The following is a 21,513-nucleotide window of genomic DNA, read 5'->3' as shown; positions in this document are numbered from 1 at the left end:
TACCGGCCGCGTCCTTCAGCCCCGCGCTGGCGCCGGGCGGAGGCCGCTGTCGTCACGCCGAGACCCGCCCCGGCCCGGCCCGGCGCGCGGTCACGTGAGCGGCGGCGGCACAGTCAGCTGATCGCGGCGCGATGGACTTTCTGCTGGGGAATCCCTTCAGCTCCCCAGTGGGGCAGCGTATCGGTGAGTCCCTCGCTCTCGCGCCGTCCCCGCGCGCGTCCCCGTTCCCTCTCCCCCGCGCGCCCCCCGTGGGAGCTTGCCGCCGTGCCCGGCCGCCCGCCCTGCCGCAGGACCCCTTGCCTGCGAGAAGCGGCGGGCCCCGCCCTCGCGGTGGGATGCGGAGGGAGGCGGCCTGTGAGAGGGGAGCTCCGCTGTGACTGACGGCCGTCTTCGACCAATAGAGGACGCGCAGCCCGTGGCGGTGCCGTTGGCGGCCCCGCCGGCCAATCCGGGCGTGGAGGGGTCTTGAGGTGGCGAGGCGAAGTTTCCTCACTTAAAGGGGCCGAGGAGCGGTGGTCCGAGCCACGCCCCCTGGCGGCGCTGAGGTCCGTGATTGGCTCGGGGCCATTCCCGCCTGCACCTCTTGGGGGGCTTCGCGGGGAACCCACCCTGCGTGGGCTGCTGATTGGCTGAGCTCCAGCCACAGTGGCCTCTCGGCGCTCTGGGCGGGAAGGCACCTTTTACTACCTGAAGAGGCATGGGAGGTAGTTGGCACAGAGCTAGGGCTGCCCAGGGGCGGGAACTTCGGGCTGGCTGAGACCTGCCGTCTGATGGTTTGTCTAGTGGGATCGTCACCCAGCAGCGCCTAACACTGTACTGGCGGCCCTGCTGGCTCTGCCCTGCACCACAGGCCGGATCACAGGGTAGAGCCCCAGCTCTAGCAGTGGTATCAGTGTGGCATCCACTTAGTGACCTTTCAGGCTTGCAGGCATTAAGCGTTTTAGTCCCTGTGCTAAAGACAGATTGCTGAGCACAGAAGAGAATAGCTCAAGAAAGTGGAGCAAAGAGAAAGAATAAGGCCATGGGCAGCTACACTGCTCTCAAAGCAGAGATGCAGTTCTTAAAGTACTTGGAATAAAGATTCTTTTGTTCTCATGTTGTACCATCTGAATGCCTTCAGGTTGTGCTTGAAGAAATGTGGTTGATGTTTCCTGCTTGATGTCTCTGTCTTGTGCAATTTGGCCATTTCTTGTTTATGCAGTTGCTCAGTGTTGCTTTCAGTTGCCTGTGCAAATCTTTGTGCTGTTCTTCTCTGAAACCCCTGGTTCAATGCATGTGCAGGGGTGAACAGCATGCTGTGAGTGAGGTGGAAAAAGAGAAAACTGCTGCACTTCTTTAAATGCACACACCAGTGTCCAAAGAAACAGTGGGCATTGTGATGTGAAACTCAAGTACTGGGTGGGATTGGTGAGATGCAACTACAAGTTGGGGGAAGGTTGACTTTAATCTTCCCAAACAACGGAAGGTTTTCAATACAGAACAGCTCTACGTGATATTTGATGCCTTCCCAGATGGCAGTCACATGTTTCATCCTGCTTCCCAGGAGATGCGGTCTCCTGCCCTTTTTGATTATTCTAGGAGAGTATCAGATACATTGTTGTGTCTGGGTCCAGGCAAACTGAAGTCATCTTTAGGTGTTACAGAGTACTTTGTGCCCTCTGGGTCTTCTGAGCAGTTTATTGAGCAGTCAGATGTAAGTGGTTTTCTTGCTGGGCTTTACTTCTCGTAAAGAAGGGATTTTCAAGCAACAAGCCAACAACAAAGAAGAGGAGGAAATTGTTTCAAGAGTGCTGTCAAACAGGAGCTTAGAGTCCATAGTACTAGATGTGTGACAGCAGAAAAATCTTAATGATTGGCACTGACTGGGGTTATTGGAGTCCAAAGGGGTGGAGGATTTGCAGTGTATGAGAAAAGGAATTGAGGTGTGGAGGACTTAAAAAGGGCTGTCAGCTGTAAACACGAGTGTTTTCTCCTTTTGAACATTGCCTAACAACATCCTGGGGACATAGATAAATGCTATCTTTCCTTTTTAATTTGAGACGCGAACAAGACTTACCTGAAGTTGTTTGGTAGGTCCGTGGCAGCTGCACAAGGAGCCCATGAACCTGTTCACCAAACCTGCATGGTGCTGCCATTTCGGGCTGTCTGCAGAAAGCTGATATTGCATGTTTGTAAATTACTTGGGCAGAGTGATGTATGCCTGATACATCTTAAAAGGTATAAAACAGCTTTAGATGAAGGCTATGGAATGAAAAGGAAGTACTCTGGTGCAGACTGATGTTCTCAAATTCCTTCATTAATGTTAATCTAGCAAGTCCCACTTGTTTTGCTGAGAAGGAAACACACTCAGATAATCTCAGTGATTTCTTACAAAAAGTATCAGTTGCAGAGGAGTAGGTTTACACCTTTTTATTCCCAATCCTGAGATTTCATCACAGAATTTCCCTTTTGTCCTGGTTTTGGACTGTGATCTCTTTCCCTAAGTAAGGTGAATACAGCCTTTAAAAAAATGAAGTACTTCTAACCAATGGAGAAATTTCTGAAGAATGCTAAAGCATTGTAGTTTGGGTTCTACCAATGAAAGGGCAATTCACTTGGCTTCTACCTGGGAGGTAAAAGAAACGTCAGAATGGAAAACCTGCTTTCAAGGATGCTCTGATAGTAACAAGGCAGAGTGAGAGAATAGAGAGGAAATGAACAGTGCTCTTTTCTGAACCCTGAAGTCTGGAATAGCTTGTAATTATAGCAGTACTGAAAAGGAAAGAGTTTTTTTCTGTGAATGAGGGCAGAAGGCAAGGGAGAGAAGTAAAAGTGTACTATGGAGCTGGAGGGGAGTTTTTTATGTTTGGGTGTGGGTTAAGCATGATAACCAGGAAAATTGAGGCTGGCGAGAGAGAGCGAGAGAGCAGATTGCCTCTGCTCATGGTTGAGGGAGAGCAGCAGATAAAATAGAATGTGCCTCACAGCTATTTAAATCCCAAACCCTCTGCAAGTTGGTCCTTAGGAGCTGGTGGGAAGCAGATACCATCTGCTGTTAATAGCATTCTCTTTCCTGTTGGGTTTCTGCAACGTAGTGCTTCTCAGCAAGGCTCAGTCTTGTCTTCTGTGCTGTGAAATTGATGAAGAGCTCTCGGATCCCCGAGACTTTGAGCTGATTCACAGCAAAGGACAGGAGGATAAGTTCAGAGACGCAAATACCCAAAGCATTGTGGTAGATCAAGTACATGTCCATCACCACTCTTGAATTAAGACTGGAGATATATCTCAGCTTTCTCTGGAAAGCAAGCTGTCTGTCCCCTGCATCTTTGGAAGAAAGGAAGAAAGGGCAAGGCTGAAGAGGGGAGTCCTGCCTGAGCTGGTACTGAAGATTCCTTGTGAGAAGTGAAAGCATGAGGCTTCTTGAGGTGACTTTCCACAGGATGCTGATTTGGTCCAGGGGGTATTACGAATTGGAGGGAGGCTGGGAGAAAGTTTGGATTGCTTTCTGCTGAACCTATGCTGTCTTGTGCAACAAAATGCTGGTGCTCTCAAACTCGTGTTGGAATTGGTGAGAATGCTTTGCAAGGAATTTGAAGCCAGCAGGACTGAGTGCCAAAGGCAGTCTTGCAAAGGACCTGACTTGCAGCAAAGCGCTGGTCTCTGACAAGCTACAGTAGAGCGTGAAGGGTACAGGTGAAGGGTTTCTGAATGCCACCTGGCTTGTTATGGATATTTCAGGCCTCTGAAGGGGAGGAAAAGGAGCTGGATTCTGTTTGGTATTACCTGTCCCTGGCTCCCGTACATTGCTGTGATGCTGACTGTACCACTGGGAATGGCTACATGGCCAGCCCAGTGGTGGGCCCTCCCCTGCCACAATAGAAAGAAGCAAGAATCTAGGAAGGAAACAAAGCCATGGAATTCACACCTGGCACAATGCAAGGTGCTACTCCAGTGGATCAGTTATGCCGAGTTCAAAATAATTTCTTATCTTACAGTACCGGACGCATTAGTGGCTTACAGTCATCAGAAATACATCAGATGCCAGAAAGGAAGATTCAGTGCTTTGTTTTGATTCATGCCACAGCTGTGATTTTGGGTTGAGGTGGGCAATTTGCAAGGCAGCACACCGGCCTCAGTCAAACCGCAGTGCTGTCACACCCAGGAAGCTGGTCTGGCCACTAAAACAACATGGCTTTGAAGCGGCCCTGCAGAGAGCCTCTTGCATACTGTATGGTCTTGGTATCAGGCTTTGAAGAAAGCAGCATTTATAGACCACTGATAGCCTCCCCATGAGGCATGCCCTGCGTCAGGCCAGGGTCAGCTCCCAGCACACAGAACCAAAAGCTGCCTGATAAGCCCTGCCGAGCAGTGCTCCGCAGGCAGCCAGGCCCTGCCTCCTGTCCTCACTGTTTTTAGGGACTTGTCGGCATGTCAGGCTCAGATTTTATAAGGGGCAGACAGCTCATGTGCTAATTACAGCTCATGAAACAGGGCCAGCCGCTCTGATCTTTCACGTGGCTAATGAATATACTTAGTTTCCTTTCTTTCTGCAGGCTTTAGTAAAAGGGTAAAGTTCAGGATTTTCAGACAAAACTCCAACACATCTTATTAGACTTGGGCAGTCCTTCGGTACTTGGGAGCAAGGATTTAGAAGGCATTAGCTCCAGCCCTCCCGAGGCCAGAGAGGATGGGCCTTAATCTCAGTAGGCAGATTCAAAGTAATCGCCTTCCTTTTTTCCATATGCCCTAATTCTGCTATTCCAGCTGCACATTTTCTAACTTCACATTGCATTTATGGCAGGTTTGCTGCTTTCCTGCAGCTTTTCACCCACCAGCCTCCTAAGGAAGGTGGCAGTGACAGGATCACTGCCCCACTGTGAGGTGACTGCGAGCTGCATATGTCACCTCTGAGGAATCCCCACTTTCTGTACCAGCCAGCCAGGTGAAGGAGCGTGCATGGTTTGTTTGCATTCCTTTCGGAAAGCAAACCTGCTCCTCAGCTTTGGCAGGGCGAGCACATTTGGAAGAAAAGGAGACAAGAAAGCAAGTTGCAGAGTGGTGCCACGCACAGGGAAGCAAGAGAGGAATGGTGGCAGACTCAGTTCACATTTGTGTAAGGCAGAAGTCAAGATGAGGAGGCTTGGGGAGATTCTTGAGCAGCAGAGACTTGATGGTTAAGTTCTGTTTTTGTTTAATCCCTGGTTTCTTCTGTAGCTTAGAGCTTCCCAGCAGGCTCAACTCTATTCCTGAGTTGTGTTTTTTTCTTTTTATCTGCAGTGTTTTTTTTCAGGGCTGAGTAGGTTGGATGTGGACTTCCTTTTGGTAGGAAAAGAAACAAGAGATTGATTTGTGGGTTTCATTGCCAAAGGCAACAATCAGTACAGAGGACCTTCTGGGTAGGCTGGGACATAAACCAAGGTATGTCCTGAGCAGGAGGTGACCCTCAGCATGGAGGAGAGCAGCAGTGAAGTGTAGCTTCATGACCAAGTGCACCAAATCTATCAGATCAACCTGAACTGCAGTCTACCTGCCAGCAGGGCCAGTTCTGTGGTGTCCCAGAGCTGGAGAGAATAATTGGAAAGGTGAAAAAGCGTTAAGAACGTTCTGCTGCTCTCCTTCACTGCTTTGCCCTCTTCCATCAGGTTGTGGCCACCATGTAATCAACCTAATCACAGCGCAATCAGTAGGTTTTGCAGCCAAGAAAAAAGGTGGCAGCTGGATTTCAATGACATTTGGACAGGTAGCTTCATGCTGTGGTGTGTAACCTGTGGGAGGGATGTGTACAAGAGAGGGTGTATTGCACAGTGCTGTGAGTAGCTCGCTGTCTGATCCTTAAAACAAGGCATTCCAAAACACGAAGGATCTGCTTACCCAGGCACAAGTTAGAAACATTTTTCCAATGTTATGGCCCCTATCATTATCACTTGCATAGCAGGCATTTCATTTTAGTCCCACAGAGGGATCATCAGCTATTTGGGTTGCAGAGGAGGCTCCCTCTGAAGGGCAGAGGACCCACAACAGCAAGGGCCAGATCCAGATTGTGCAGTGACAGCAGTTCTGAAAAAGCAGGCACTCCCCTAAGTGTTTAAGTAAGTTGGTCCCTGTAAGGAAGCTGGGTCCCAGTTCTCCTGAAGAGCACCTGATAGGTGCTGAACTGGTCTGGCTAGTTTTATTGCCTTGCTCCACTACTAAATCAGGCATCTTATAGGATGGGAAAGCTTGGAAAGAAGGTTCTCTTGCACTATTTGCCATCTGCCGTATCTCTGCATTTTACCGTGGTCTGGAGAGTGCCTGGTTCTGCCTGCCCACCAGCAGTTGTTTCCCCCACCCACTGGTGGTGACCCTAAAGGCATCACTCAGCCAGTGTGGTTGGGGTGAGACGCAGCTGATTACAGGGTGGAGGCACTGGTGATCTCACTAATAGTTGTGTGTTGCCCAAATCTCTGCCTTGAATAACATCAAGGCTGACTGAGGAATTCCTAATTAAAGGGGACACAATCAAAACTGGAACATGACTTCAGCCCACAGTCCTTGTCTGTCAATACCCCCCAGAGGCCAGAAATTCAGGCAAGAGATGCAAATGTTAATCAAGTCCTGTTTTTTAGGTTTTGCTTGCTTATCTGTTTTTATAGGACTTGTAAAAATTGGGAGGCTAATTCATTTGTTAATTTGATGCAAATAAAAGCAACGCCGATGGCATTAGATACATGTCAGCATGAGCAGGCTAAACTCATGGTTTCCTTTGCTGGCCCTGCAGCAACAAAGCAAATAATCCCCCTTCTCTTCAGTTGTGCAGCTGAAGTCACTTGTTTTCTACTGAGGCCCTCTCCCCCTTTGTGTGTAGGACACCAGAGATCATGCAGTGTGTGAGTCTGCAGCATGAGTGATGTGGGCAAAGCTGTGCAACTGCCCATCCCAACACCAGCCAGCAATGTGCTTTATGGTGGTGACACCTAGTGGGAAGCACTTGGTGGCTCAGGCTTTGCAGCTTTATTCATGTTAAATATTATGGTGGAATCCAGGGTCAGAGCTGAAGAGCAGCCCATGAGCGTGCCAGGGCCTCTCTTAGCTTTATCCTGTCTTGGTTTCTGTTTTCCAGAGAGAGCCACCGATGGATCCTTGCGGGGCGAGGACTGGTCTCTCAACATGGAGATCTGCGACATCATTAATGAGACTGAAGAAGGGTAAGGGAGCTGGCAAAGGTTCTCATTCAGCAGCAGGTCCCAGCACGCTTCCTGTAACAATATCCCTATACTGCAATGGCAGCATGCAGTGGTGGAGGTAATAAACTGGGCTGCCCAACGGTCCCCTAGATGAGACTCTGCTGGGGCATCTAGAGACAGAGCAGAGCTGTCAGAGTATCTGTTAGATGCCTCCCTGTGATCTTCATGAGCACAAGGAGCCATTCAAACAGGCCTATGAGGTCTGCAGAGAAATCTTGATTCAAGCCAGGCTGTCTCCCAAAGACACATTTGCAATTCTTTCACTTTGATTTATTCCTCTTCCTTATCCCACTCTCCCCACTGGGAATGTAAAAGTCTTCAGGCCAATGACTGAGGAGAGAAGAAAATCTCAGGCAGGTCCTGCTGGGGTTATGTTCTAAGTTATTTTCATATACAATCACTCTGATGTGCACAAATGTGGGCATTCCCCCCGAAAAGGGATGTTAGAAATCTGCCAAACATGTTAACTCTGGAGCTGGGGATTTGCCAGTGAATCCTAGGGGGTCTGCTCCATCTCACAGTGGAGATGTCAAGAACAGCATGTAAAAAAGAAGGTGATACATGGAATGAAAAATGTGGGTTTCACTCCTGCTGTCCCACCTCACAGGGAGGCTGATAGATAGCAAGCTCAGTTTGAAACTTCACAGTTCTATGGAAACAAAGTCAAACACCTTTTCTTTACAGATCTGTCACACCTTCCTTGCTTTCCCCTTGGTACAAATATGCCTGTCTTTGCCAACAGTTCTCAGTCCCAAGCTGTTACCACTTTGTGTTTCATTTCTGGGCTGCTGCTAGCACAGCTGTCTCTCCCACTCTCCTGCTAATGCCCATCTATTGCAGCTTCTCTGCCCCATGGGCTCCCAGGTGCTTCTTCATTATCTTGGTGTCTCCATCTCATTCTTATCTTCCAGTGCTGCTGCTCTTCCAGGCCAGCCTTTCTTCCCCTACTCTACTGGAGCATGTTAGTCCTTTTGTACCCTCTCACAAAACCACAGTTGTCCTGCTATGCTGCCATATATGCAAGATTTTGCCACTGCATCTCCCAAACTTCTTTTTAGCCTCCTTTCCTCCAGGGAAAAGTTTAAACAGTTTATTTCTAAACATTACAAGGATTGCTTCTCCTCTGTCCTATGCCAAGCTTTTTGTGATCTTGTCTGCATTGTCACTGCCATGGGATTTTGCTTTACCCCAAACAGTACATCTCTGGTGTTGCTTTTACTCTCTATTTTGTCTGTACACCTTGGATTGTTGCAAACATCAGCACAGAAGCCTCCAGTTTCAGCTCCAATGCTCAGCAGCAGGACCTAGCTCCTCTTACAGAACTAACGGCAAAAACTGCTTTATCAGTCACTGCTTCAAGATGCACTGAAAATGTGATGGGGAAGATCACCTATTGAGTGCAAGACTCTGGATGTCAGTGGCTGTTTTGCTTTGCTTCTGCCTACGTGGGTCTCACCCTTCTGATGATCTTTCTCCATTTGCTTTTTCCTGCAGGCCCAAAGATGCTTTCCGAGCCATAAAGAAAAGAATTGTAGGGAATAAGAATTTCCATGAAGTTATGCTGGCTTTGACGGTGAGTGGTCACTATTCTTTCTTGGTTCCGTGATTCTTGCTGTAAAGCTGAGTCCCCAAGTGCAAAAACTTGGGCACCCAAAGACAACAAGGCTAATATATGCAGGCAGAGAAGAGAAGACTGTAGCTAATGCTTCTTTGCCTTCAAAGGTCTTGGAGACATGTGTCAAAAACTGTGGCCATCGCTTCCATATCCTTGTAGCCAGCCAGGACTTTGTGGAAAGTGTCCTGGTGAGAACAATCCTGCCGAAGAATAACCCACCTGCCATAGTACACGACAAGGTGCTGACCCTCATCCAGGTGAGCCAAAAAGAATGAGCATCTGCACCAGTGAAGGGACCGGTTGTCTTTAGGTCTTTGTGTGTTAGTGTAGTGTAAATTATGTAAATGATGATATAAATGGTTATCTCCTTCTCCCTAGTCCTGGGCGGATGCTTTCCGCAGCTCACCGGACTTAACTGGTGTTGTTGCTGTCTATGAAGACCTTAGACGGAAAGGCCTTGAGTTTCCCATGACTGATCTGGACATGCTGTCCCCCATCCACACACCGCGGAGGGTATGGAAGCGTTTCTGAGGAGAAGGGAGGTGTACTGCTGCTGTTCTGGAGCTGTGAGGGTGCTACAGTAGCTCTGGATTGCAGTTAGAGGAAGTGGGGAGTGAGAAGCTGCAGGAGAGTCTCTTTGCAAGGCCACGGTGGACAAAGTGACTTATAGCTATAGGGTAAGAGCTTTGAGGGAGGTGAGGCAGAGAAGTTGGAAGACTAACTGAAAGCAGATGGGGACTTGACATTAACATTTCTTTCGTAACTGTACTATCCTGTCAGCTGTGAGTGTCTAACATCTCTGCCGCTGTTCCCACCTCATAGTCTGTGTATAGCTCTAACTCCCAGTCTGGACAGAACTCTCCTGCGGTCAACTCCCCTCAGCAGATGGAGTCCATCCTCCACCCTGTCACCCTGCCCTCTGGGAGAGACACTTCCAGCAATGCACCCATCACACCCACACAAGAGCAGGTGAGTTGGACACATACCCTCTGCTGCTGCTAGCTGTCCCTCCACGTGGGATCTGTTTCACAGATGCTGTTCTGAGACTGCTGTCCTGCTCCTTCCCCAGCCTAGATCCTTAAGGAGCTGTTCCAAAGTGTCATTCAGGGATTTTCTCCATTGTGGTCGCAGTGTTACCACAAACACAGAGTGGTTATGCTTCCCTAAGACAGGGCTGCTTGCAGCTACTGGAAGGATCTCCAGTCTATAGGGAAGTAAGGAGCTGAGACCTACAGGCTTTGAGCAAGGTCTTTGTAGTACAGTGGAGCAGAATTTTTCTCTGTAGATGCCTCCGTACCATCTTTGTTTATCTTGACTCACAAGTGACTCCATACAAATCAATCCTAACTGGCTATGCAGCTTGCATAGACCAGGGCTTTCTCAGTTGTTTCTTCATCCTCTTTTCTCCTTCCTCACCCTGACTTAAGACACCAAGTTCAGCATCAATTCTCCAGCTGCTAGTAGGTTGCATCCCCTTGCAGAACAGAGGGTAGAAACTGCTCTCAAGGAGCTCATTAGTAGCCTCTGAAACCAGAGAGAAAAAGCTTCAACTGCACTCTTAGCCCAGAGTCACCTTCTGAATGGGAATTCATTCTTTCCAATCTGCTGCCTCTGAAATGAAATCATGTGAGTCACTGCCACAGAGGAGCTGCTGGCTGGGGTGAGATTGAATCATAACAGCAGCCTTTGCTGGTTATTAAAAATCAAGGTTAGGTATAGTGGCAAAGGTTCCCAGTGAGAGCCTGGCATCTTTTACCAGCGAGTGAATTTGATGGTAAGTAATAAGGCTTCCTTCTGCTGAGAGCTCCCGGGAACCAAACTGAGCAGTGACAAATGAGTTCTCCAGTGGCTTTTCCCTTCAGCTTTGTGAATGCATCCGCACTGTGCGCTGCCCTTCACAGCTACCTCAGCTATCCCCTGGCCTTCACGGGGTAAGTAGTCACTTCCACTCCCTTCTGCAGATCAAGAAGCTACGCAGTGAGCTGGAAGTGGTGAATGGGAATGTGAAGGTCATGTCAGAGATGCTGACAGAGCTGGTGCCATCCCAGGCTGAGACTTCTGACTTGGAGCTGCTGCAAGTAAGGAACACAAGGCAGTTACTGGTGGGACAGAGGGCTGGCACACGGAGCTCAATTTAGCAATGAGTTGATGAACTGAGACATTCTACATGCTAGGCACGGGGAACAATTGCACTGGAACAATTCAGTGTGGGACTTCGCAGGGAGTGATGGGATAAGGGAGACATGGGGGCTGTGAAGTTTCAGTGGCCAAGGAAATTTGCCCTGTTGAGGCTGGAATCATCTCACACGAAGACCTATAATCCCTGAGGGCCTTTGTTCCTGAATAATATGTTAAACAAACAGTATGCAATTATTGCAAGGACAAAGAAAACTAGTAACTATAAATCCCAGACTTGGTTTATGTCTCATACCAACTTCTTTTCATCCTCTACACTTGCTGATAGACTCCAGTTGGCTCTGGAGTCTGTCTGTTGCATTCAGACTTCCAAATCTGCAAGAGCTCAGCCTGAGCCTGACCTTTGTGGTAACTTTTCTTGCTATGAGCAGGAGCTGAATCGGACATGCAGAGCCATGCAGCAGCGTGTGCTAGAGCTGATTCCCCGTGTCCAGCATGAGCAGCTCACTGAGGAGCTACTCCTCATCAATGACAACCTCAACAATGTGTTTCTACGCCATGAAAGGTACCTCTCTCCTCCCTGCTCTGCTCCTCCATAAGAGCTGACTGCCCTTTGGTAGTCTATCCCAGCTTTTGATCTGCCCATGAATGTAATGCTCAAGGTGTGTCAGCCTCTATTACCCATCTTAGAAAGAAGAGCCAGTCCTCAGATCTTGCTGACTTATCCATGCCCCTTCAGTACACTGTGTTTGTTGCTGATAGAATATAAACATAACCCAGAAGAAGAAAGAGACTGCATGAAAAGAGCTGGCTTTCTAGCTCTCAGGCAGACAGACATAGAAAGGACTTGCCTAGGTAGAATCATCACCTGTTTTTGTCCTCCATTTCACCAAACTCTCTTCTACTAGGGTGAAGAGAATTTGATCTCCTCTGTGTAGGAGAGCTGGGTTTGAACCATTTTGATTAGAAGTAGCTTTGAAGTGTCACAAGAAGCTTTCTTATGTCACATCTTTGGAGACATATCTTTGGAGACATCAACTCTGAGGGCCCTTTTGTGGAGTCTTCTGTGTAGGGGAGAAATGGGGCCCTGAACATGGTCCCCCTTTTCTAGTATGTAGGAAGGGGCAGACTATGCCAAGCCTTACTGAGAAATCTCTTGGGCTGAGGGTGAATTAGTACACACTACTGAAATGTATCCTGTTGCATCCTGTCATCTTCCTTGCAGGTTCGAGCGTGTTCGGACAGGACAGCCTGTTAAGGTAATTCAAAGCTACTGCCTTTTGTATGGCTCAGTTTGCATCCTGCACAACCTGTGATGTCTTGCTGTGCTGAAAAGAGATTCAAACTGCCCCACTTGCAAGCTATAGGCTTTTTCTCTCCCAGCCCAGACACACCAGACCTCATCAGTGTGTAAGATGCTCCATTTCCCATTGCTAGACTTTCCTAGCAGTAGGCCCCTTCCCCTCACACAAGGAATATGGACAGACTAATAGTAGATGTGGTTTCTGGGTTTTGAGCATGAACATTTCTCAAATGAGCCTCCTTGTATCATCACTGGCCTGTTGTCTGAGCCAGCACCTAACCTACTGACATCCCAGCAGAGCTGGGACTTGGGTACCAAGATGTATTCTGCCCTATTCCCAGCCAGTTCTCTCATCATTGTCCCACTTCTCCCAAGGACAGGCTCCCAGTTGATATCTTTCAATGGGTACAGTAGGGCTTCCCTTTTCAGTGTTAATAATCTAGGACTGGGGAGTCAAAGCGTCCAAAGCTCACAAACTCTTCACTATCTTCTGGGTTTTTTTTTCTCCAAAGGCACCAAGTGAGGCAGAGAATAACTTGATTGACCTGAGACCCAGTACACCCAGTACTCCGTCTGTAGTGAGACAACCTGAAGTCACCAACAACCTCTCCTCTCAGCTGGCTGGAATGAGTATGTTGCCACGCAGTATTCTCCTCAGTTTTTCTCCTGTGCTGCTGTAAGAAACCTGTAATGCACTTCAGTTACCAATTTAGCCATATTCATAAAGTAGCCTAGAAAATTGAGTATATTGTCAAATAATAAACTAATGAAGAAACCTGTGCATGCCAAGAGATGCAAGCACATGTCTCAATATTAACGCCTCAGATTGTGCAGGAGGTGGACCTTCTTATGGAAGGACCTCAGTTGTAGGTTGTGGCTAAGAACTGGGCTTTCCAGCAGGGAAGAAAGTTGCACTCCCTCCTATCCCTAGCAACAGTGCAGTTGTTTCTCTTGCCATGTGGTGTCAGGCTGGCTACCAGGGCTGGGGAGAAGAAAAGCCACTGAACTGTACTGCAAAGGCAGCCATGAGCATTTTGGGCTCAGGACCCAGATCTTGACAGGCTGTCAGAAAGCTTGAGGGATCCTGAGGGGTATTCAGGACATAGCAACAGTCTACAAAATCATGCCTGAAGTTCTTGCTGATTGTGAGCATGCTCAGTACAACTTGGATGCAGTTGAAGGAAACTAACAATACTGTATTTACAAACAAGCCAGTGGAAATAGTTTTCAGGTCAGAGATTTTCAGGTGATACTGAAAATCCACTCCAGTGGAGAACACAGGTTATCCTCTTCCACGGGTTATGAAGCAATTCCCTGTGTTAAACGATCAGGAACATCTGCCCTTCAGAATCAGTGCAATAAATTGCTGCTGCTGCTGCCAGAGACTGAGCTAAAAATATCTGCTGAGTAGGAGAAGAAACTGATTCTGTCACATCACCCATGACACTGATAACACTGTGCTGCTTCTGAGGGGCAGAATTGATTAGTGGGCCTGGAGCAGTTTAACCTGTTTGAATGTTAGCCTTCCACTCAACACCTCCAAGCCCATGGCCCTCCATTCGTGTGTCCATGCTGCTTGCTCACTCTCTTTTTTTTCCCATAGCCCTGGGCTCAAGGAGCGTGAGTGCAGGGCTGCACTCCCTCGACACCTCTGGCAAGCTGGAGGAAGAGTTCGACATGTTTGCTGTGACACGTGGCAGCTCGCTGGCTGAGCAACGCAGAGAGTGAGTGTAGCTGCCCCTCTGTGCTTGCCTTCTTCCAAGAGGGGAGGTTGTGGGGAATTGGAATTATGATCCCAGCCAGCAAGTTTGTGGGAAGCAGTAGGGTGAAACAGAAATGCACTCTTCCCACACACAGTGTTTGTAGGATGTCTTCTATAGTTCCAGGCATTCTTCCTTGCTGCCATTGTCCACCCGTTACAGCGTTCTCCTGGTCAAGTGGAAAAGAAAGTGGTCTCTGTATACACATCCCTCACCAAGGGACATTGCAGTGCTTTATGTGGTGGCAAGGCTCAGTGTCAGAGATAAAGGTGCAGAATGGGACTGGCTCAGTTTTCTTGTCTATCTCTGAAATCATGAGTTCCATTCTGTATCACTGAATATCAATGGAGTCTGATGGACAGAATATTCAGCTGGAGTGCAGACAGTGCACAATCCATTGTGGTTTGCAAGGCAGGGCATTGATCTAGGTCTCAGCTTCCCTCTTGTTAAGTGGCACTGGTTTTTCTTGCTCTGTAGTATGGTTGAGACCTCCTGATGTAAAGCAGTAATAGTTGGACCTCATAGTACTGTCTATACACTGTCTACACTGAAGAGGTCTCTTCTTTTCTTCAAAGAGTGAATTTTCTGAATCCTCTAACTGGGAAGAGCCAACAAGAGCTGTGCTGACAGGATGCTTTTGACTTGACAGACTTGACAATGATACTCTGTTTCACCTGTCAGAATCACCCAATGTTCTTCATAGGTTACCAAACAGTAGAGTCCATAGTCTTATGGTTGCCTCCAGCCCTCAGAGAGCTGCGCTCCTGATCTCCATCCACTGGAGTGCCTTGCTCTGCAGCTGGACAGTGGCAAGTTAACACCTCATAAAGAAGTCTCCTTTCACTCTCTTGCCTCAGTTTGCATCCATGGACGGCGCATAATTTATTCCTGGTCATCTTGTCCAAGCACTGAGCTCCCCAAACTGATTGCCCTGGCAGGAGTGCTAGAAAGGGATTCTGCTCCTGCTTCATTGACTGTCCTCTGTACTGTCTCCAGTCCACAGCACCCTTCAGGGCACCACACTAATGGGCTACATTAGTGAGCACATTAGGCTGTTGGGAAGCAGTGATTGAACACACATGGCTGTTTTGGGCTCAGCCTGAACATGACTGCCAACATTTGCAGCTCTGAACCACTTTATTCAGGGCTGTGAACCCATGTGCAGAGTCCGTCAGGGTGTATGAGACTGCTGCTTGGAGGGTACTCCCAACACACCACAGGGTGTGATGCCTCAGGATGGGACAGAAACACTGGTGCCAACAGCCTCTCTGAAACCCAAGCTGCTGGTATGTGCACAGTGCAAGAGGCTGAGGAACAGTTGGGCAGGGGTGGAATCATATCCTCTCCAGTGTGGCGCAATCCTTAACGGACTGAGGCTTGTGATCTTTGCGGTAATGAGGCGTCTTCTATTTATTCCTCATTGCCCTCCATCTGCTTGCACTTGCAGCCCTGCCAGGTAGTCTCTATTCTCACTGGCTCAGGTTTCCCATTTCACTTAGCACGCTCTGCTCTCAGTATCTCCCTCTCCCTGAACAGACCCACTTCTCTGCTGCTCCCAGGCAGGATGTGCTGGCAGGAGACACAAGCAAGGCAGCTAAGGTCTGTTCCTGATTCCTGATGCTTCATGGGTGTCTCAGCTAAGCAGTGCTTGAAACACCTTAAGCCTTTCCTGCCATTTTTCCTCATCAGTGGCATGGTAGTGGTGCTGTATTTCATCCTTGATGCAATTATCCACAGCGGCCCCTTCACTGATGAGCACTTTTTTGAGAAGTTTGATCAACGGTGGCCCAAGCCCTCAGCCCCCAACAAAAACAGCTCCACATGATGATCTGCTTCAGCTGCAAGAAGGGGCCTGGCTGGAAGGGAAACCTGAGGAGAGCTTCTGGGAGAGGCTTCATTCTCCTAGCATGGATGGATTGTTTTCCCCAGTCTGCATGGATCAGATGGTGAAGCATGGCATTGGCGTGTGTGGTAGCAGCCTGGAGGTGACACAGAAATGGGATAAAGGAGATGCTGGGTGGGACTTGTCTGTGTATAGAAAGAGCTTGCTGTAATGGGATGTTTGGAGACTGAAGCAACACCAGGCTTTTCTGATCATCCAGCTTAACCTCCCACATGGTATAAGCCTGTGAGTCTCTGCCACTATCAGTTCTTGAGTGGCGTTGGTTAGAGATAGGATTTTGAGATGTGTTTCTGCTGTGAAGATATATGAATAATACAGGGGCTTTTTTGCTCAAATCCATTCTATAGCAACTGTGATCTCCTGTGCAGTCTGTGTTAGTTATCTCTCTTCTGTAGTCAAGTCCAGGGAAGATCAGTGTCATGTTAGATACACCTAGCACTGTAAGACTGAGGACTGAGTTTTAGTCTGCTGGACAGTTGTTTTTAGGTGATGCCTTGTCATCCCCTTATCAAGTGCCAGAGCTGTCCTCTGGTATCCATAGTGATGTTGCAGTGAGTAGATTAGTCTGGTTTACAGTGGGTTGCATTCTTCTTTAATAGGAGTTTTGTACTCCTTTCTAGAAGCTCTTGGGAGGAGAACGGTGAGAGATGAAAAGTTGTGCAGTCAGCAGCCCTGAGTATATATTTAGAACTTCCCAATCTTCACTCACAGACACTATATCAACCTGTGTGTTATCTAACTTCATGCTTTCAGGGTAAAGTACGAAGATCCCCAAGCCACCAAAGGACTTGCTGGTGCCCTGGATGCCCGGCAGCAGAACACAGGAGCGGTAAGTGGCTGCAGAGCCTTTAATGTGTGACCAGGAGTGGGAGTATCCTCCTTGCCCTCCAACACAGTAAACCTGCTGCCTTTATGAAAAAAAAATAATCAAGCATTTAACATGACTGATAACTCCTAGGCTCTACCAACCTGCATTTACTATCTGGACTCTATACTTCATTATTTACAACCCGGAGGTGGGGAAATGTGAGAAGTCTGAACTTGACTCAGACAGACACAGGATAGCCTTCTTACATCTGCAGGAAATAACCACTTGGAAATACAGTTTATTACACTTCCATAGCTTTCCAAGTCTGTTTGCCTCCTCTCTGCAGTCAGAGAAGTGGGCCACCAGTAACAGTGTGCACTTTCCACTACCCTAAACCCATTGCCTCCCTTTTCCCTGACCTTCTGCAATAACAGCGTTCAGTACAGACTCTCTCTCAACCAGGAGGAGTCTAATGCCTCCAGTGATGGAGCCCAGCTGACTAACTGGATGATGCGGCAAGGAATGGTGAGATGGTGGAGTATCAGTAGGGAGAAAGGAGGCTGGGGCTGCTGGGTTGCAGGTGGCAATGGCACAGCACGTGTGGGTGCACTGCAGGCATCAGGAGAGACTGCAAACTGAAATGGAGCAACCCTGGTCTGGGCCAGTTATAGAGACCAGGGTTGGGAAGGAAGAAGGCAGTGTCAGTCCTTCCTCTAACATGACAGTAGGGAAAAATCCCAGAAGTTCTGAGGCCAAAAGAGCATGTGGCGTACAAAGACTGGCCTGTAACAGGGTGGATATCTGGGTCAAAGGCATGAAACAGTGGTATAGGGAAGGCTGCAGCTGTTCATTCCCTTTGCAGCTTCTCCTGCCTAGCATGAGCTGCCACATTTGGAAGAGAACATATTCTGGCTTTTATCACATTGGAGGCCTTCTCCTGCAGATAACGTGTTCAAGCTTTCAAATTTGGTCTTTTGACAACAGGAATTTCTGCATTTGCAGAAATCCCCTCAGGCATGCTGAGGTTTTGACAGTGTCCCAGGTGCAAAGTTTGCTAGCCTTTCTTCCTAAAATGGGCACCACCTAGGCTAATGTCTGTGGGGAAGTTTCCCCACAAGTTCTCCTGTCAGCTTGAATGCACTACCCAGAGTTCATTTCTGGGTAGACAAAGCCACTTCACTTTGAAACTTCCCTAATTTTACACATCCTCTTCCATCCCCACTCATACATCTGCCCACTGGGGTAACTGTCTGAACTTGCTACCTGGTTTGAGAAAGTCTGCCTGTCCTTGGTGAGAAAGAGTTGCTTTTTCTCTTCATCTTGCCATTTTCTGAGGGTGAGGGAGTTATTCATATGAGGAAACTAAGAAATAAGTTCCTCTAAGAAATAACACAGCCTCTGGCGCTTCTGCTTGGGAAGCTTCTAGCTGCTCAGCTTTGTTCAAAAGCTCATGACTGGAGAAAAGGATCTGGGGGTTTGAATTGGTCTTGGTTTCTGTCAAGGATATCTCTGTCCATTAAAAAGGTGTCTCTGCTTCTTAAATTGGCCAGAGATGTAAAATATTCTGCACTAAGTCTTCTTCTTACTTGAATTTTAATTACAATTCAACTGTAGAGGACTTTATCTTTGATTGATTTGTGTCTGTAGTTTGGTGTGATGTCAAATACTGCCTTGCTCCATGATCCTACCAGAGAATCAATTCTTGGCCCTTCTCCCTCCGTATGGCATCAAACATTTGTTATCTTAAGCACCACAGACTTTGACATCAGACTGTCACTGCTTTGTGGAAGGGAGGTGGTGTGGAGTAAAGCACATCTCCTGTTCACTGGCTTCCTCACACAAGCAGACAACTTCCATCTTGTGGGTCCTTACCAAAGTCTCATCTTGTGTTAATATCCCAAAGTCAATTGCCAAACCCCAGATGCTTTTAATGTCACGTATCCTGGAAATTATGCATGCCTGGGTGTGAATGGGGCAGAGGAAAGAGGTGAACCATTGGCAGCTGGGAGAGCTTTGCAATGGCAGTGGTGGGATTTTGAAGGGCTTGAACTGACTGAATGATGGGGCAAGAGGGTTAGATTTGGGGTTGGGCTTTCCTTTTGCAAAGTGGGTTTCAAGAACATTCTCTCAGCCTTTTTTTCCTCTGTCCCAGGTGCCAGTTCCCCAGGCAAATTTCATGGAAGACATAGAAAAGTGGCTGTCTACTGACGTGGTAAGTGAAGGGCTGCTTATCTGTAAGCAGTGGTGCTGTCAGAGTTGCCTGTGAGGTTGGATCTTGGGCAGTGTACAACAGCGCTGGCACCGCTGTGTGTGTGGCACAGGCTGCTTGGAAGGACCAGGTCAGGAAAAGCTGAGGACACAGGATCTGGGCTACCGTATCAATATAAAAAGCCTCTAATCATGCCCTTCTCCTTCTCCAGGGAGAGTCAGAGGATGGAAAAGGTGTCACCAGCGAAGGTAAGAGTCACCCGCAAACGGCTTTTCCAGCTGGCAGCACTTTGGCTTTTCCACAAACCCCCCTCCTTGTTAATGCTCCACTCTGCTTTTGTGCCAGAGTTTGACAAGTTTCTGGAAGAACGAGCAAAAGTTGCAGACCGACTGCCCACTTTGTCCAGCTCTTCAGCAGGGACGTCTGTCTCCCCTGCTGCTGCCAGCCGTCATCAGAAGCAAGCAAAAGAAGATGATGCTATGTTTGCCTTGTGAGCACGACTGACTGGTGTGCTGTGGAGCAAGAGGCTGTGTGTGCTGTTTTGCTCGCCTCCAATCCGGGGCCAGCAGGGGAAGGACTCTATCCCCTTCCTCCACTCTCTTCCTGTTTTCTTTTTGAGTTGTTTTTATTTTAAAGCTGCTTTCATATTTCAGATAATCATTGTTGTGTTCAGGGACATTCTGTGTCACACAATAGGCTTGTGAAGAAGGTTTTCAAAGCTGCTAGAGAACATGGGAGTTCAGTGGGTGTTTTTTTTGGTATGGAGTGGATAAAGCAGAAACTCCCCATCCTCCTCTCCAGTGAGTCAATCAGAGATCTTGCCCAAGAAAGAGGAGAGCCTGCAGCCTGCTGCTGAAATCATGCCTGCCTGCCTCTTTCCTAGCTCCCTCTCTAGAGTGGGTCTCCAGCCCTCTGCCTGCCACTGTTAGCCTGGAAAGCAAAGTTGGTACGATATGTTACAGGTGGAGGAGGAAAAACACTAATGGCAGTGGAGCCCTATTGCTCTAGTTTTTCTTGCACAAGTGCTTGTGGTATGCAGCACCTTACTCACAACCCCTTCTCTTCCTTTCCTACCCGTCAGTTTATCTGGAATCTTACCCACATCCCTTGTTTCCTTTGCATGCCAGCCAGTTACCAAAGCCCCTGGCAGCAAGCAAGCCTTGAGCTGCAAGTGGTACACAGCCTGCAGGCTGAAGGGGCTGTCTGCTGTGGGTTAGGATGTGCCTTCAGCAAACTCTTCGCAGTTAATTTAATTCCCCTGTTACCATCCTTTCCTTCCTTCTTTCCCCAGTATGACCCTGCCTCTATTTTGCTTCCGCTGATGCCTTCCACCACATCCCGCTGTGATGCAGGGAGGATCTCTTAGCCTCAGATCCAGCTAACAGCTGTTGACTCCCTGTGTGCTGTGGCAGAGAGCTGTGTTCCCTAAAACAGGAGGCCCTCATAGGCACTGTTACACTGGTGGGAGCATGCTGTTGCTGGGAGAGCTTGTTCAAGCTGGTGAGCGGAAGAGGGGAAGCGAGACATCAGTCATCTCGCAACAGCAAAGCTGCCCTGCAGCAGCCAGGAGCGACTTGCACTTAGGGGAGAAACCCCTTCTGAGCAAACCACACACAGTGCCTGATCCTGTATGGCAGCTGGGGAGATGGGTGCCGAGCCTGGGGCTCCTGCTCATGGGATTTCCTGCTGAATGTGGGAGAGTTGCCTTTTTTATTGCACATTAAAGGAGCAAACTCTTGAACCTCCGCTGAAGGAACGCGTGTGTTCTCTGTGCTGGCGTGGGGAAGGGAGAAGAGGAATGCAGCCATGTGGCCACATTTGCTCTCCAAGTGAGGACACAGTGGTGCTGAGAGGAGCCATGGCATGGGGCTGAGGGTGCTGTGAGTCAAGGCAGGTGCTGGTTCCTGGAGAGGTGGTTCCAATCCATCCCAAAATAGCAAGAGAGTGAGCTACCTCCTCCCCATCCCCCTTCTGCCTTGTGACCAGACCCAAATGCGCATCTCAATCCATAAATCACTCAAAGACATGCAAGAAACAGTTGCTCTGAAAGGGCTGTGTGGTATCTACAGCTGTCCCTGTGCCATCACCTGATGTCAAACTGGGTGGGAGCTTGGAAAACCCTCCTAAGTGGTGGAGTCGCATCCCTGTGGGTATTCCAGAACTGTGCTCATGTGGCACTGAAGGCCATGGTCAGTGGGCATGGTGGGGATGGGCTGATGGTTGGACTGGGTGATCTTAGTGGTCTTCTCCACCCTTAATGATTCTATGGTCCTATGATTCCATTGGATAACAAAAAGAAAAGTAAAAAAAAACAGACACAAAAAAAAAAAAAAAAACCAACAAAAAAACCAACCCACAAGGCTGCTTGCTAATTTCTCCCAGCAGATGGCTGTAGTGCCTCACACGCTGGCTGCCCGAGTTCTGCAAGCTGCGGAGGAAGCTCTCTCACTTTGCAGTGACCAGCTTAGAGCGGGCTGCGCTACGCAGGACACCCAACCAACCAAAGTTGTGCCTTATTCTAGGAATTACGCCTCAACCTTTAGCCTGGCACAGCCTCACACGGTGACCGCTACGGAG

The 21,513-nt window shown here is 48.5% G+C and overlaps 1 protein-coding gene across 2 annotated transcripts; it reads left to right on the top strand.

The window, feature by feature from the left end:
• The first annotated feature begins 73 nt into the window (after window positions 1-73).
• TOM1 (target of myb1 membrane trafficking protein) lies at window positions 74-20,681 on the top strand. 2 transcript variants are annotated; one of them, XM_048946031.1, is made up of 16 exons: window positions 74-183; window positions 7,079-7,163; window positions 8,697-8,775; window positions 8,925-9,074; window positions 9,196-9,330; window positions 9,640-9,786; window positions 10,779-10,895; window positions 11,385-11,518; window positions 12,179-12,212; window positions 12,769-12,886; window positions 13,860-13,980; window positions 16,673-16,748; window positions 17,190-17,252; window positions 18,880-18,939; window positions 19,148-19,184; window positions 19,282-20,681. In XM_048946031.1, exons 1-16 carry the CDS (start codon window positions 132-134, stop codon window positions 19,428-19,430), a joined length of 1,557 nt encoding a protein of 518 aa, XP_048801988.1. In that variant the 5' UTR covers window positions 74-131; the 3' UTR covers window positions 19,431-20,681. The 2 variants fall into 2 exon arrangements, with proteins under 2 accessions (XP_048801988.1, XP_048801997.1); XM_048946040.1 differs by lacking the exon at window positions 17,190-17,252.
• Window positions 20,682-21,513: the final 832 nt, after the last annotated feature.

This window comes from Lagopus muta, chromosome 1 (assembly GCF_023343835.1).
Source record: "Lagopus muta isolate bLagMut1 chromosome 1, bLagMut1 primary, whole genome shotgun sequence".
NCBI lineage: Eukaryota > Metazoa > Chordata > Aves > Galliformes > Phasianidae > Lagopus > Lagopus muta.
The sequence above is the reverse complement of the archived record's forward strand: the minus strand, read 5'-3'. Positions and strand labels throughout refer to the sequence as shown.